Below are 15,463 nucleotides of genomic sequence, written 5' to 3'. Positions count from 1 at the left end.
CGCGCCGGCCCTCCGCTACCCTCGCCGCCGCCTCCCTCGCCCCCGCCCTCGCAACCGCCGCCCTCGCCGCCACCGCCCTCGCCGCCGCCTCCCTCGCCCCCGCCCTCGCAACCGCCGCCCTCGCCGCCACCGCCCTCGCCGCCACCGCCCTCGCCGCCCCCCGCACCTCCGCCTCGGATCCTTGTCAGCATCGAGGAGGAAGCGGGGGTAAACGGCTCTGCGACCATAAATGGCACTGCGACCGTCATCGTAACAGGGAGATTCTACGCGGTGCAGTTTACGGGCGACGTTGTCGAGGAGGGCGACCGCGTCGCGTGGGTGAGCCTGGAGTATGCAGCCGAGCACAAGGGCAAGGAGTGCGATGAAGCCTTCAACACCTCGGCCTTCTCAATCACGAACAGCTTTGGCAACTCGGTCGATGGCACGTGGGACGGCACCATCCAGGATCATGGAGGCCTTGTCGAGAAGAGGGAGGAGCCTCCCGGGTCAGGAAACTTCGTGCTCCTCAGTGACTTGGTTTTGATCAACTCGGGCCCGGACACTCCTGACGCGCTGGAGATCCCCCTTGCGGAACACGAGCCTGCAGGGACATATCAGCTCTGCCGCTTGCCGTCCAACCCGAGCAGCGAGACGAAACGACGTCGTAAGCTGCAGTCGGACCAGCAAGGGATCTTCTACCCAGACGTCGTTGCGGTGGTGCACCATGTTCCCCCGAGTCCACCGCCCACGCCGCCTCCCTCGCCGCCGCCGCCCGCCCCTCCGCCGCCCTCGCCTCCGCCTCCGTCGCTGTCGCCCTCGCCGCCGCCTCCCTCGCCTCCGCCCTCGCCGCCGCCCTCGCCGCCGCCTCCGGCGCCGCCGCCGCCCGCCCCTCCGCCGCCCTCGCCTCCGCCTCCGTCGCTGTCGCCCTCGCCGCCGCCTCCCTCGCCTCCGCCCTCGCCGCCGCCCTAGGCGTCTAGTGCGTTAATAAAGACGAGCTGTCCAGTTTTGGGCTTCTCTCGGCGAGAAACGAACGGCGGTCGCGTCAACTCGGCGTTAATACGAGGTCTGAAAATTGATGATTATATATCATCGTGCAACGGTCGTGTAACGGGGAAGAGGCACGAGGAGGGCGGCGACGTCGACCGACTATGGAGGACCCGTCGCCAGACGACGCAGGGCAGAAGACGGTGAGGCGGAGCAGACGCGCAGGGTGAGACGAGGGAGGGAGCAGGACTTTGCGGAGATCAGCAGGAGGATGTACGAAGAGATTAGGAGCAGCAGGGACCCGAGGGACCATGTGGAAGACGGCTAGTGCTAGTCCCCCATCGGGAGGACGACCCCGGGCTAGTCGCCGACCACCACCCACAAAGAACCCTGGCACAAAGATCGCAAGGGCGGGGGCCTGTTCCTTTTTACCCATCTCACAGTAGAGTGGTGTCCGTTTTATTTATTTATTTATTTACGGTCGTGAGGGGACGCTAGAACCTCCATGTACGTCGGCGGCGTGTTTCGGGCGAGTCTTGGGGTGCTGCGGGACCCACGGTTGGGCCTTGTCACGTGAAGCCGCCTGCACGCATCGACACGTCGCACAACGGCGGCACCGGCTGCGTCCGCTGCAACTTGTGGTGCCGAGCGTCGCATGCGAAAGCCAGCGAGAAGATCGGCATCGTCGGCCTCAACAGGAAATCTGCCGACGACTCAGCTGCGGTGCCCGACTACATCGTGGCGGCCGAGAAGCTCGCTGAGAATATCCAGAGCGAACACGCTCGCTGCATCGAGGCGGTGTTGGCTGCGCAGTCAGCTGTGGAGCAGCCGTCTGCTGCCGGCTCTTCTACTGGCGTCGATCCGACTATCCTCGAGGCCATGATGATGCAGCTCGAGTCGGCCAAGGCGCGCGCAAAGGAAGCGAACGCGGCCGCGCTTATCGCGCAGCGGGCGCACGAGGCTGCAGAGGAGGAGGTGGAGAGGCTGCGCAGCGTGCTCGAGCCGAAGAGGCAGCGCACGGAGGCGACCGTCGACGAGGATGGGCCAGTGCATGGGCGGGCCGGGAGCATGGCGCGGGCGAGTGGGACCTCGCCGACCACCGGCGCGAGATGACGCGCGTGCGTAACCGGCGCTCAAGATCGGCTCGGCGGCGGCCGCGCCCGAGCCTTAGGGGACCCCTAGGGTTCTGAGGGCCGGATTTTTTAAGACCTTTTAAGAAACGAGGAGGTTTGGGGGCTTAACTTGCCATTTAAGAGATTGCAGGCACGGGGGGTCCCTCTTTTAAGACCGTTTAAGAAAATCGGCCTCGCCGGCACGCGTCGCTGGGTTCCGCGCCGTTTTCTCCAATACTGCCGTTGTTAGGCACAAACCCGCCTCTGAAGACACATCTGTAAGTCTGGTGCACTGGCAGGAGCCATACTCGCATAGGGGACGCGTGCTAGCTGACTGTAGCCGGCTTCCCGGCCTCCGGCGTGTCTACCGGGAGCCTCCCGGACCATCGACCTCGGGAGCTCTCCCGCACCGTTTAAGCGTTTAAGACCGTTTAAGGAATTGGCGGCCCAGCAGCTCTTAAAACTTGCCATGGCAAGTTTTAAGCCGTTTAAGCCGCAGGCGCCCCAGGGCCCACCCTTTTAAGCCTAGGGGTCCCCTAAGGCCCGAGCCGCGCACGGGCGAGCATGGCTACCTCCTCCACCCTCGGCACGGGCTGCTCGGTGGGCTCTGCTACTGGGCGCGGGGCGTGAAAGCATACGCGACACGCATGATCGTCGGGCTCATCAAGAAGGTACAGTACAGATCCAAGGGATTGAAATCGGGTTCTGGAGGGTAGGTAGCTAATTTCTAAAAGGAGAGGTGAAATCCACCGCATTCCTGCCCCCACCCAGTTCCCAGAATCCGGCCCGGACGCGACACGACCAAATATGGTCGCTGCCGCGCCTCGTTCGAATGGTCCTCCACGCCGCGCCGGTCGTCACCGCTGGCTTGCGGGCTGCTGTGACGACCTCGCGCGCTGCTCGAGGCGAATTCCGCCGTCCAGTCGGCTTCGTCGACGATGTCTGCTAGTGCGCTGCTCGCGCGCGCGCTCATCTCTTCAGCTCGGCGTATCGGCTTGCGCTGCCGAGCTCGGCACTCCGAGTCGCCCAGCTGGCCTGACGCGCGCGGCTGTCGCATGCGCGCTGGCGTCGCAGGTCGCGCACCGACGCGGGAATCCATCGTAGATGGCGGCTGCGTCGACAGTAGCCGCGCGATGCCCACCATCGGGCCTTGCCGGCTGGCGCCGCTCGCGGGCCTGTCTGGAGGTGCCTGCTGCCGGCCAAACGCGCGTTGCATGGACGATGTTCTTCGTTGGTATGGGTTTACGCACGCATCGAGTCGTGTATTTTTTCTCTCAGTCGTGTATGAGCGGGCAAGTATAGTGTCAAATGTCCAGGGTTGGCGCGCGAGACCCGTGTCGCGATCGGTGTGGGCGCGCCCCTTTCGCATTCTGGGAACTGGGTGGGGGCAGGAATGCGGTGAGCCAGATAGGTAGCTCCTTTCTAAAATTTAGAAATCGACCACTCCACGCCGCCGCCAGCCCCGCCGCCGCCCACGCCGCCGCCTCCGGCACCGCCGCCGCCTGCCCCTCCGCCGCCCTCGCCGCCGCCGCCGTCGCTGTCTCCCTCACCGCCCCCAATTCCCTCCACGCCGCCGCCAGCCCCGCCCCCTCCCACGCCGCCGCCTCCGGCACCGCCGCCGCCTGCCCCTCCGCCGCCCTCGCCGCCGCCGCCGTCGCTGTCGCCCTCGCCGCCCCCGGTTCCTCCGCCCTCCACACCGCCGCCAGCCCCACCCCCTCCCACGCCGCCGCCTCCAGCACCGCCGCCGCCGGCCCCTCCGCCGCCCTCGCCGCCGCCGCCGTCGCTGTCGCCCTCTCCGCCTCCCACGCCGCCGCCTCCGGCACCGCCGCCATCACCACCACCACCGTCGCCGCCACCTCCGTCGCCACCGCCGTCGTCGCCACCGCCGTGGCGGCTGCTTTCACAAAATACCCTCCACTGCCCTAATGACGCGCCTACTGAGGCTGAGTGCGAGGCGGCTGGCGAGGAGGCCGTGACGAAATGTTTGGGGCCGGAGTATGTCACGACGTTGAGAAACGTAAACGCAAACCATGCTCCGCCTGGCTGCATCTTTCAGATACAGGTCAACAAATTCCAGGCGTATTGGAATACTCCTAGCAATGGCGGAAGCGCGGACAACAATAATTATGTGAAAGTGTGCCGTTTGAGTACGTGCGAGACAAATGTGACCGACATCGTACAATAATTTCTTAGGGTGGGACCAACTTCAGTACTATCATTTACTGTGCTGAGATTGTTGCTATTTTGCAATATCATTTAACCGCTCTTCGCTGCGTTCGACAGCTTTTTCAATACGAACAATCAAGCTAGAGTGGAGTCAAGCTAGGCGCGTGCTGGGAGATGCACTGCTTGGAGTCTGTAGAGTATGGTTCGTCATCCTCCTGTGACGCTATTCCCCCGGAGGTTGCGATCTGGAGCGCCGAGATGTAGCCCCGTGAGCTCTACCGCACACTCCAATGTATGTACATGGTCAGGCCAGCCAGACCCTCTGAGGCGCTCCACTGTGAAGTGGCACTTTTATCTCCAAAACCTGGTCCCAATCGGGGCGTGCCCCAACCCTCACGGCTCACACTATCTATTCTGCCGCGGAGGCTGCTATCGCTCACTCGTACACCACAAACTCGGCACCCGACAACCGCACGCGACGGCACGGCCACACGCACGCCGAACCGGCACCCGACAGCCGCACGCGACGGCACGGCCACACGCACGCCGAAGGCCGGAGCCGTTCGTGCCCAGCAGCGGAGGTCTCGAGGAGCACAATGGCCACCCACCCGTCCCCAACGGATCCGCTGGAGCGGGCGGCAAACTCGGAGTCGGCGATAGTATGTGTTCACGGCGAAACGCTGTGAATACATAAATTCGAGGTGCCCATAACTAGTATGACCTCCCCAGCCCCCCAAACTGCGTTTTTCGACCCCGCCCCGTTAGGGGCGATTTTGGCTCGCCCCCAATGCCACAACCCTACGAAGTTTGGAAAAGGGACCAAGCTCCAAGCTCCAAGGAAAAGGGACCGAGGAAAAGGGACTGAAAAAGGGGATAAAAAAAGAGAGAATCAGTAAGCAGCCTCCGGCGGGGCCCCCCGCTACCATCCAAACCCGAGTACCGGTCTACTATCATAGATAGAGGCTCAAGTGTGACATATCACATAAGTCCACACACATACGCCATACACATACACAAAGCAACTCTCACGACACACGGGCACCGGGTGGAGCGGCGGCGGCGGCGGCAGCAGCACGCGCGGGCGGACGGATTCGGACGGGGCGGAGCAGCGACCGCCTGGGCGGCCGCTGCTCTGTCTGCCAGAGCGCGCTGTCTGCGCAGCTCGCGCAGTCAGGTGCAGGCTGCAGGGAACCGTGGCGGCGCGGGGACGCGCGGCGGCGGTGGCGAGCAGGCGAGCGGCCCGCGCGCGGCGAGGCGGACAGGTGATCGGCAGGCGGGTGAAGGGCCGGAGAGTGACCGCGCCCAGCGATCGGAGGCGAGCCGATCGTCGCTCGGCCGCGGCTGACCTCGAAGGCGTGCGGAGCGCGACTGTGGGTGTCGGAGGGCGTAGAGGGCTCAGGGTGTCGGAGAGCGACAGAGAAGGCGAGTGGTGAGCTGGGAGCAGGAAATCGCGCTTTTACCTTTTTGGCACTTGCATCGCGACAAGGTCACACGCGGACGCTCCAGCCTCTCAGCTCACCACCTCGCCTTCTCTGTCGCTCTCCTGTGGCCCAGGCCCATCAGTAGCACGTCTGAGCCGTCCCAGACCGCACTTACCTTGGGTCTGCAAGCTCACACCGGCTGGTGATGCCACGGAGAGGGCTCGAGATTGTCTCCGGTGGACCCCATCCGAGGCGATTGCGAGGGCATTCCGGAGGCCATCACCGGCGCCACCGACCGTGATATGTCTCGGCCCGCAGCCCTCATGCACCAGGCGCATGGATGCAGTCATACTATGTAGGCCTTGTCTCCCGAGGTTTTGAGCAATAGCCGCAAAAGGTGCTTTTCGGCAGTTCATCGCGACACGTCCAGGTGCCGACGAAGCGGCTTCCCATCGGGGGCACAGGACGCGGCACGGACGGGGCACTAAGTAACGCCAGGCTACGGACACGGGAGGCATGTAGTAACGGCTTACATGTAACGCAAGGGAGTCTCTATGCGACGCGGCGGCGTCCTCCGGGTCCGGCGCCGTGGCGAGAGCCAGAGCTCGGTCGCGATCTCACTCATCCGCCGCCGCGAGCTGCATGCACCATGCATGCAGCGCGACTGACATGCGCTGGCCTGTACTAGTCTCGTGTCCAGAAAGAGAAAGAAAACAAACCTCAACGAGGGATGGGGGGGGGGGCACAAGGTCCCCACCTGCACGAGCAGGATTTTGCAAGGACGATTTTCAAGCGACGAAAAACTTCTTTTTCCGGTTAGTGCCCGTTATAAAATTCTTTTTCCGGGCAGCAAAGGGCACGTACATGGAGGTGGAGGCTCGCGGCGTCAAAAAGCGAAGAACCGGTCCGAAGGCGATTGCCGGCAGCAAGCACAGCACGCTCCATCTCAAGTCCCGGAGGAGCTCACGGCCCATAAAACCCAAACCTAAAAAGGGCGAGCGACTGCGGGCCCAGGGCGAGGCGGCGGCGGTGGCAGTTGCGGCGCAGCGCGAGACGGCAAGCGTTAAAAGAATTCGCCTGCTGAGCAAATTGGCCGAGAGGCAGCGAGCAGCTGGTGAGACGGAAAGTGCGAAAGCGACAGAGGAGCATGTCGCTGCGGCTCGAGCGGCCCTGATGCAGCTCGAGCGGCCCTGAGTAAACTGCTTAGTGCTTGTGCAATCTCCTACAGAAAGTACCATTGCGCACCACGCAGCGCGCGCGTGTGTGTGCCCTCTTTCTTCTGTTCTTCCCTTTGCGCTCGCGAGTCGCGTTCACTCTCACCGCGTCTCTAGGGCGCCTCATCTCTGGGCTGCGAGAGCGGCCGGGCTGGCAGCAGGCAGGGCGGCTGGTTTAGCGCTTTTCTCTCCGGGGAAGTGGGACATTACGTACGCGCGCCACATGCGCTAAGAAACAACGGGCGGTGTCGCATATTTTGCGGCTCCGCCGGATTCGAAGCAACCTCCCGCGCGTGATAGTCTGGGCGGACAACAGTGTGCGGTGTGAGCCCGGGCGCGCTAGCCGCTAGGCTCGCTCGCGAGCCCGACGAGCGTATGTGCATGCGTACGGGTTCGTGCCCCGCCGCACGCGCGCGCCCTAGCGCGCATCTACCGACCCCGACAGCTAGGGCCAGTCCAGGTGCTAGAGGATCTTCTTGGCCTGGAAGAAGGCCTTGAGGTAGTTGATCTGCCACAGCCCCATCACTAGCAGCGTGCACATCATCGCAACCTCCACCCACACGAGCCGGCCGCGTGTGGACGCGTCGAGCGCCTGGGAGACGGAGGTTGCGGCGGTGGAGGCGTGGGAGCGCGGGTGACTGCGAGGGCGTGGGAGGCTGGGTGGCGGCGGAAGCGGCGGCAGCGGAAACGTGGAGAAGGGGGCGGCGGGGACGGAGGCGGTGGTGGAGGTGGTGGTGCGAGCGGTCCAACAAGGCGCGTGTTGAACGAGGCGAGCGCTGGCGATGCGCTGCCTCTCGGCTACACGCGCGCCTCCGCCTCCTCCGCTCTCCGCCGCATCGTCAGCATCTCCCCGTGGACGTGGCGTGCCAGGTTCTCCATCTTCTCAATCTCCTGCTCGAGCGCCTCGACGTGCTCGCGCTTGGCGGCCAGGTCGTGGTCCGCAACCTCGAGCGCCGTCTTTGCGACGAGCGACGCCTGTACCGCCGCAGCCCTCGCGACGACACACACCCGGTGCTCTCCGTTCTCAGTCGCGGTGACGGAGAAGTGGCCCGCGGCGTCGGTGGACTCGAAGAGCGTAGGCGTGCCCGCTGCCGGCGAGATCACCCGCATCGATGCGAGCGTTGCATTTTCCGTGGTGGCATTTTCCTTTGCAGGCCCAAAGCTCCACTCGCCGGTCAGGATCGCTTTGGGCATGAGCAGCTCGGATATGCACTGCTCTTGCTCCGGCTGCAGCGTGAAGCTCACCGCGCACGCGCACGCGAGGAGCAGGCTGAGGAGGAGGAGGCGGAGCAGCATGCGTGTGCGTTGGACGCACGTGAAATAGCAACGGAATACCGGCCCGGGCACGGGCTGGCCAGCGCCGTGCAATCGTGCCCCACGTTTTCTTTTTACCTCCCGCTTGTTCTTCTTCTTCTTCGGCAAAAGGCAGCGGCAGATCGTGATCTTGTTGGACCCCCTTCGCGTGTGCGACGCCGCTCTCCCCTTGCCGAAAGGCCCGAACCCATGTCGCCGCTCCTCGAGGTAGCTCAGATCTCTACAATCCCCTCCTCCGAGTTCATCGCGGCGCTGGGCGGCTGCTACGAGAAGTCGCCCTGGGTCGCCGAGCGCGCGCATGCTGCGGCGCCCTTTGCCTCGCTCGCTGCGCTCGCCTCTGCGCTGCGCGAGGCGGTCGATGGGGCGACTGACGCAGAGCGGCTCGCCCTCCTGCGTTCACACCCCGACCTGGCAGGCAAGGCGGCGCTGGCGGGCGAGCTGACGAGCGAGAGCACCGCCGAGCAGTGCCACGCCGGCCTCTCCTCCCTCTCAGCCGATGAACTCGCCCGTTTCACAAAGCTCAACGAGGCGTACACGGCCCGCTTCGGATTCCCCTTCATCCTCGCGGTACGCAACGCCAACAAGGCCACCATCTTCGCCGCCTTCGAGCGGCGCGTCACCAACTCGGCATCCTCTGACCGCGGCCAACTCCAGCGGTCGCCCACACTGCAGCGCAGCTCTTCTCAACGCCCGCCCGCCCGCCCGCCCGTGCCGCGCAGGCAGCGGCGGAGCTGGCAGAGGCGGTGGCACAGGTGCACAAGATCGCATGGATGCGGCTCAACGAGCTCGTGCGGCCGAACCCAACCGGCTTCCTCACCTGCCACGTCCTCGCCACACGGCACATGGCTCTGCTGCCCCGCGTGAATCGCCTTCTTCACGGATGGTGGTGTGGCCAGGTCCTCGATACGGCGCGCGGCTGTCCCGCCGCCGGCATGCGGATCGAGCTCAAGCGGCGGGTCGAGTCGTCCAACGGCGCGCGCGGAACGCGCACACGGGTCCGCAAGACATGCGGTGCACAGACGCAGTCCACAGACGCAGTCACACATGCCGCGGCAGTCGGACCGGGAGGCGGTCGGCGATGGCGCGTGGCGAAGGCCGTCCCAGGGCCGGCCGGGCCGCTACCCCTCCGCCCGCCCGCCCGCAGGCGGTGGCGATTCGTGGGCGGAGGTTGGCTCATTCCTCACCAACGAGGATGGGCGCATCGTCGGCGCGCTGTCCGCTAGCAGCGGGGCGAAGGCGGCCGGGACGGCGCGTCGTCACGCATGCGCTGCTGCGACCAGGCGGGCCCGTCCTCAAGGACGGGGCGATGGCGCGCGGCGTGTACGAGTGGACCTTCCACGTGGGCGACTACTTCGCCGCCGCCGGCGCCACCTTCGCGCCGTGTGGCACGCCCTTCCTCGGGCAGGTGTGCGAGAGTGCACGAGATTGCACGGGAGTGCCCGCCCTCCTGCCGTGGCCGGCGAGGGGGGGGGGGGGGCAGGAGCGCTGGAAGGAGCGTCTGGGGCGCGCGCCTCTTCTGAGTAGGTTCCCCTCCGCTTCGGAATCGACGACGCCGAGTCGCACTACCACGTCCCGCTCCTCTGCTCGCCCTTCTCCTTCTCCACGTACCGTGGCTCCTAGCCGTTTGTCCCATGGCTCCCCTGCGCCCTGGTTGCACGGCCTGTGGGATGGGCGCGATGGGAACAGGAGCGGCGGGCGACTCGGAGCGCCGCGCGCGCCGCGAGAGGGGCGGCCGCCCGCCACGGCAGTCGGGCTCCCGCGGGGGCGGCGGGGCGCGGCGGCGGCGCCGCGCGGCGGCGCGCCGCGGGCGCAGGGGAAGTGTTGTCAGCGGTTTTTCTTCCTTCCACTCCAGACGCGATCGTACTCTCGTCGCCCCTGCCCGCTCCCCTGCCCGCTCTCTTGATCCAGCATGGACGACGGTGACATCAACAGCGCCAAGATGCAGGTCCAGGGACAGATGGCGGCGCAGTACATCCAGGAGGTAATGCAGGTGTGCGCCGCCGATTGGGCGCTGGGCGCTCGGCCGGACGTGGCGGTGGGCTGACCCACGCGGCGTGGCAGGTGATCACGAGCAAGTGCTTCACCAAGTGCGTCACCCGGCCTGGGCCCAAGCTGGACGACTCCGAGAAGATTTGCACCGCAAAGTGCATGGACAGGCGCGTCAGTCCCGTCGGCGTCGACGCAGCCCAGCCCAGCCGACGCGCCCGCCCGATGGGTGCGCAGGTATCTCGACGCGATGGCGATCGTCTCGCAGACGTGGGCGTCGAGGGCTAAGGCGCAGGCGCAGATGGGTGGCGGCGGCGATGGCGGCTTCCTCGGGTAGAGCGTGGTCTTGAGGTCTTGCAGGGGTCTCCAACGGCGCGTCTCTCTGTCTTTAGACTTTACGCAGAGCCGATCTCGGACACATGCCGCTCGACGTTTACATTTTTGGCTCTCCCTCTATCTCTATTATTCAGATCTCTTATACACAGAGGGGCGAGGCTCAAAACCCCGCACAATCAGGGAAAAGGGCGCAGCAGTTTCCAAGGTGTGCGCGAGCGAGAGAGCCGAGAGACCGGGTCGGACTTCACTGAACAACCTCGATGTCGATGACACCGCTGCCACCTGCTCCTCCACTAACATCTCCGCCACCGCCGCCGCGCAGCGTCGGGACCTCGAACTGTTGCCCATTCGCCTGCACCACCAGAGATGTGACATACACATCTCCGTTGCCACCCTGGCCGCGGATGGAGACCACCCCTTCCCCCTTTTTCCCTGAGAGCTGGCACTGCAGCGCCAGACTAACAGCGCCGTTCACGTTGCTCGAAGACTGCGAGAAGGTAGCGCCGACCACGACGTCGCTGCCGAGCAGCGAAGCCACCCGTGAGTCCGCGCGCAGGGCCCCCTGCGCCTCCTGCAGCAGCGACTCGCCCTGGGCCTGGCTCTCTTGCAGTGCGGCCCCGAGCCCGGCGATCAGCGGCTTGACGAGACCACCGAGCACCTTGACAGGCAGCGGGGCGTCCTTGAGAAGCTCGTCGATGCCGTTCGTGAGAGCCGACTCTGGCTCATTCGGCGACGGGTTGAACGGGTTGAATCGTGCCAGTGGATTGTTCATGGCTACGGGCGGAGATCTCTCCGCCTGCCGGGCCGGCGGACCCAACAAAAGGCCCAGGACAGCGACGGCCAAGCTCATTAGTATCGCAACGAGTCGGCCTCCCGGCTGCAAAAAGTATTCGAGGCGACCCGGCCCAAAACTCCTTCCTAAGCCCTGCCTATCAGACGTGCCGGAGCCGTCCGACTGTAGCGACTAGCGCACCTCTGTCCCAGAAACCCGAGGAGTCACACAGTCCACGCCTGTGTGATGCACGCCCTGTGAGCGGGGCGGGGTTCGTGCGTCGCCCATCTCTCCTGGAGATGACTGCTCTATTTATCCTGGAGCAAGCTGCTCTAGCCTCACATGTCACTTCCTGTCGTCTGTTGTTTGAGTTGTGCCCTTGTTTGTGCCCTTGGCACCGTGGGAGTGCTGGGGGGGGCGACAGGGAGGATGTGGCCCTGAGTTATGTGTACGCCGACTCAGCGTGTGTGGCAGCCAGATGGCTGTGTGTCTTGTGAGCCTGTTTGTGTCTGTGTGTCGCTCGTGCGTGTCGTCATCATCTGTCCAGCGTCCACCCATACCGCGTTGGTGTCCAGACTCCAGTCCGAGCCTGGCTGTTCTTCACCTTTCTACCTACCTACCTACAAGGGACACGACAGGCTCGCAGCGCGGTGCACGGTGGGCTCCCAACTCCACTGGCGGTCTCATCTCAGTCTAGCGACCTGCCTCCAGCTTCCCGCTGGCAGTCTCTCCTACCACAGGCACACTGACACAGGGGTGGCAGGGGCGGCGGCAGGAGTCACCCACATTACTATGCGGGCCTCACTAGAGGTGCGTCCTGTGCGTGTCCTCGCCCTTGATGTCTTGCGGGGATCGCGTGGCTAAAATTCTTTTTTGCCCCGATGTGTAGCTCCCTTTTCGCCTCTGACCTCGCCGGCGGCGCCACGGCGCCGCCGCCGACGCTCGAGGACCTGCCGGACGAGGTGGTGGATCTCGTGGGCCGTTTTGCCCTCTCCAACAGCCCTCGCGACGTGCTCCGCCTTCGCTGCGTCTGCAGCGGCGTCCGGAACAAATGCGGCTCGGTGCGGGAGCTGGCGGAGGCGAGACGTTTGCGCTGGCGGGTTAGCGACGACTGGAGGTGGCGGGTGAGCAACCACGGGCGCACGATCACCGTCGTCGGCCGGAGCGCCGATGTCGAGCTGTGGGCCACGGGCGGGCTGCTGCCGAGGACCGGCGCCTCGACATGGGCCGTTCGCGTCGACCACTCGCGAAGCAACGACGGCAACGGCCTCTGGGTCGGCGTGTGCGACACGGCGGCGCGCTGCAGCTGGGGCCTCTTCCTCTTGAGTGGCCGCATGCGCTGTGCGAGCCAAGACGCCGACGGCCGGCTCGACTTTGGCGCCGCGCCGCCAGACGGCTATCCCAGCGGCACATACAAGCGGGTCCTGCAGAGCGGGTGCTTGGCGCGGGCCGGCGCCGCCGGCGCGGTCGTCGAGGTCACTCTCGACCACGACGCCGGCTCCCTCTCCTTCCGCGTCAACGGCGGGCAGCGCCTGCAGGCGCTGCCGCTGCGGGACGAGGACCTGCGCCGCCACGCTCGCGGGAGAGAAGACCAGCCCCGCGCCTTCCCGACGGGCGCGGCGCTGCGGCCGTACGCCTCGTGCTACTACCCGGGCGACCAGCTCAGCTTCGCGGCGGCGTTCGTGGCGTGAGCGCGCGGTTTGACCGTTTTATTTATTTAGCCCTCGCCGACCACGTCCACCAGCACCACGTCCACGACCCTAGCCACACGACCCCACAAACGGAACCCTGACAAAGACCGCATCTCCTACTGGGTAGAGGTGTCCGTTTGATTTATGTATATAAGTAGATGGGTCGAACGACGGGTGGCGAGCCCCCCCCTCCGCCGGTCGAGAGGCCGCGCCCGCGGTCGAGAGACGGCAGAGAAGGCGAACGCGAACAAGGCGTGGAGAGGAAGGCTGCGGCGGCGGCCGCGAGCGAGGCCGAGCGTGCGGACTACCCGCACGCGCAGCTGCGCGAGAACGTCGAGTTCGTGATGGACGGCCTGGAGGCTGCGACGCGGGCGGCGCGCAACCCCACAGGGTCCAACATTCAGAGGTCGCCTTATCGCTCCCTCCCGAGGGGGGCAGCGGGTTCGGCGACCTGGTGTACGCCACGGTCCCTCTGGGCTCCGTGGCGACGAAGGTCGCCCGGGACTGGCTCGCCAACGAGCTCTACGAGCCGTCCCGGCGCGGCAAAATTGATGCGGCCTGCAGGGACCGAAAGGTCGCCGACCTGATCACGGCTGCCGGCGCCTCGGCGCCGGCCGACGCCGTGTTCAGCGGCAGGTTCGCGACGGGCGAGGCGCCCCGCCCGACGACCTCCGCCTCCAAGGCGGACGAGGGCGACGGCGTCGGCGGCGATGGCGGGACCGGCATCGAGCACTTTGACCTTTTCGAGCCGGACCCCACCCCCATGGAGGACCTTTGAGGTCCTCCCCAGTCTCACCCCACCTTACCTCTGCCCCCCCCTCCCCCCATCCCTCTGCCTCCCATAGGGCAGGATAGCACTAGCATATGCGCCGGGTGCGCACACTGGGCCCACACAGATGTGACCCGCCCACTCGAGATGTAGATTCTGCCCCACAACAGCCCCTTACCCCTTCACCCTCGCCTCGCTGCTTGGTGTTTCTGAACACGTAGTCGTCCACGCTGTGGGGGTTGTGTGTGGGTCCTGTGTCTGGGAGGGAGGGAGGGAGTGGGGTGCACAGGTTGCTCACCCACGGCACCGGGCCGGTGCTCGGTCTCAGACCTAGATTCTAGTTTCAAGAATGGCATTCTTCGAAGTAGAATGGGCGCCGCAGCGGCCCGTAGCGGCGCCCCCTGCGTGCCCACGGCCACCCCGGGGCCATGGGACATCCCCCCGGCCATCGGGGATGCTTGGTTTATCCATTACCCCATTTACACGGGCTGTGTTGCGGCGCGCCTCGAGACGCGCAGCGCAGCGCGCAGCGCGCAGTCCGCAGACCACAAAACAGATCAGAAGACGGCCGTGGCGACACCCGCTCTGGCGACAGCCCCGCAAAAGGCACTCGCTCGCCGGCAAGGACTACGGGTAGCACAGGCGGCAGCAGAGGTGGCGGTCAGGGTCGCAGCGCGCGTAGCAAGTCGGCCCCAGCAGCGTCACGGGCGTCGGGCCAGGAGCCGGCTCGACGAGATCGACGAAGAGGACGAAGAGGAGGAAGACTACTCGAACTTGGACGAGGACTCGGGCGAGGAGCAGGACTCGGAGACCGGCCAGGGAAGCGACAACCATGACTAGGTGACACGAGGAGTAGATGTGACACGAGTAGTCCGCATTTCGCGCTGTCTGCTGTCTGCTCTCTTTCGCCGCCCGACCCTTTCGCCCGCCCACCGCTTGCGAGCACAAATCTCACACCTCCACTGCCCTCGCCACAGGCGGCGACGGACTGACATCCAAGGCTCGAACGGCGGCAGCGCTCAACGGCCGCCGGCGGCCATCGTGCGTTTGCTTTTGCCATACGTGGCGCACCCCCCGGCGTCTGCTCTGGTTTGGGGGCGGGGGGAGGACTCTCATTTGCGGACTGTTGGGCTCTCTGTGTTGAACTGGGGCTTGTGCGCGAACCCCACCAGTCTGGCCGAGCGGCACGCCGCCGCTGGGGGCGTGAGAAGGCCGTGGGGGACGGCGGCGGACCCCATTCTTCGATACAGAATGGGCCCTCACCGCGGCCCGTCTGCTGCTGAAAATGTGGCATGTTGGGGGCTCTCCTGTGTGACTCCTCTGGCTCGCCGCGTTAAAGTGGCGCCTGTGTGTGACCAGCCCCAACCCCGGCAAGCGCCCCCCGGCCGCTGGGGCTGCGAGGCGGCCGGGTGAGCGCGCGCGAGACGCCATTCTAGATGTAAGGATGCCATTCTATAATCTAGAATGGCCAGGTAGGGCTGAGACCGTGCTTGCACTTTGAATGCCGTGGGGCTCCTGCCCGTGTCCGGGCGTGGAGATGCGAGGGTCGCCCCCCCTTGCCCCACCACTTTGTGTGTGTGGAGACGTTTACCTTACCTTACCTTAGTGTGTGACACACACACACCTACAACAAACACGTGGAGGTAATTTTTTGCGTCGGCGCGCTGCACAGAACAACAAGCGCTCTGCGCCTCGGTCGGCGGACGGACCTCACTCACG

At 65.5% G+C, this 15,463-nt stretch overlaps 4 protein-coding genes across 4 annotated transcripts in view; 2 read left to right on the top strand and 2 right to left on the bottom strand.

Moving 5' to 3' along the window:
- EMIHUDRAFT_106629 (hypothetical protein) overlaps positions 1-2,076 on the top strand; it is a gene marked incomplete at both ends in the record, with an annotated part of 3,291 nt that extends 1,215 nt beyond the window's left edge. The window contains 2 exons of the mRNA XM_005759319.1: positions 189-696; positions 1,543-2,076. Of these exons, the coding sequence (XP_005759376.1) occupies positions 189-696; positions 1,543-2,076 (1,042 nt within the window). The remainder of the gene's footprint in view (positions 1-188; positions 697-1,542) is intronic.
- Positions 2,077-7,339: 5,263 nt separating this feature from the next.
- EMIHUDRAFT_106628 (hypothetical protein) lies at positions 7,340-8,172 on the bottom strand (the record flags this gene model as incomplete). The annotated part of the gene is made up of 2 exons (XM_005759318.1): positions 7,340-7,468; positions 7,735-8,172. The coding sequence occupies 2 exons, from the start codon at positions 8,170-8,172 to the stop codon at positions 7,340-7,342; spliced, it is 567 nt and encodes a 188-aa protein (XP_005759375.1).
- Positions 8,173-8,795: 623 nt separating this feature from the next.
- On the top strand, positions 8,796-10,662 carry EMIHUDRAFT_453369 (hypothetical protein). The gene is made up of 9 exons (XM_005759317.1): positions 8,796-8,817; positions 8,910-9,014; positions 9,087-9,261; positions 9,335-9,445; positions 9,471-9,595; positions 9,715-9,794; positions 10,099-10,180; positions 10,252-10,334; positions 10,414-10,662. The coding sequence occupies exons 2-9, from the start codon at positions 8,961-8,963 to the stop codon at positions 10,511-10,513; spliced, it is 810 nt and encodes a 269-aa protein (XP_005759374.1). The 5' UTR covers positions 8,796-8,817; positions 8,910-8,960; the 3' UTR covers positions 10,514-10,662.
- Positions 10,663-10,756: 94 nt separating this feature from the next.
- Positions 10,757-11,284, bottom strand: EMIHUDRAFT_218662 (hypothetical protein; the record flags this gene model as incomplete). The annotated part of the gene is made up of 1 exon (XM_005759316.1): positions 10,757-11,284. One exon carries the CDS (start codon positions 11,282-11,284, stop codon positions 10,757-10,759), a length of 528 nt encoding a protein of 175 aa, XP_005759373.1.
- Between the last annotated feature and the right edge of the window lie 4,179 nt (positions 11,285-15,463).

The sequence above is a fragment of the Emiliania huxleyi genome (assembly GCF_000372725.1).
Source record: "Emiliania huxleyi CCMP1516 unplaced genomic scaffold EMIHUscaffold_80, whole genome shotgun sequence".
NCBI classification, from domain to species: domain Eukaryota; phylum Haptophyta; order Isochrysidales; family Noelaerhabdaceae; genus Emiliania; species Emiliania huxleyi.
The sequence above is the reverse complement of the archived record's forward strand: the minus strand, read 5'-3'. Positions and strand labels throughout refer to the sequence as shown.

Bases quoted from the DNA above. Each gene is read 5' to 3' on its own strand.
- EMIHUDRAFT_453369 (XM_005759317.1), top strand. From the start codon at position 8,961: ATGCGGCTCAACGAGCTCGTGCGGCCGAACCCAACCGGCTTCCTCACC. The intron at 9,446-9,470 runs GTCACGCATGCG...TGCTGCGACCAG, and splicing joins GGCGGCCGGGACGGCGCGTC to GCGGGCCCGTCCTCAAGGAC. The intron at 10,181-10,251 runs GTGTGCGCCGCC...GCGGCGTGGCAG, and splicing joins ACATCCAGGAGGTAATGCAG to GTGATCACGAGCAAGTGCTT.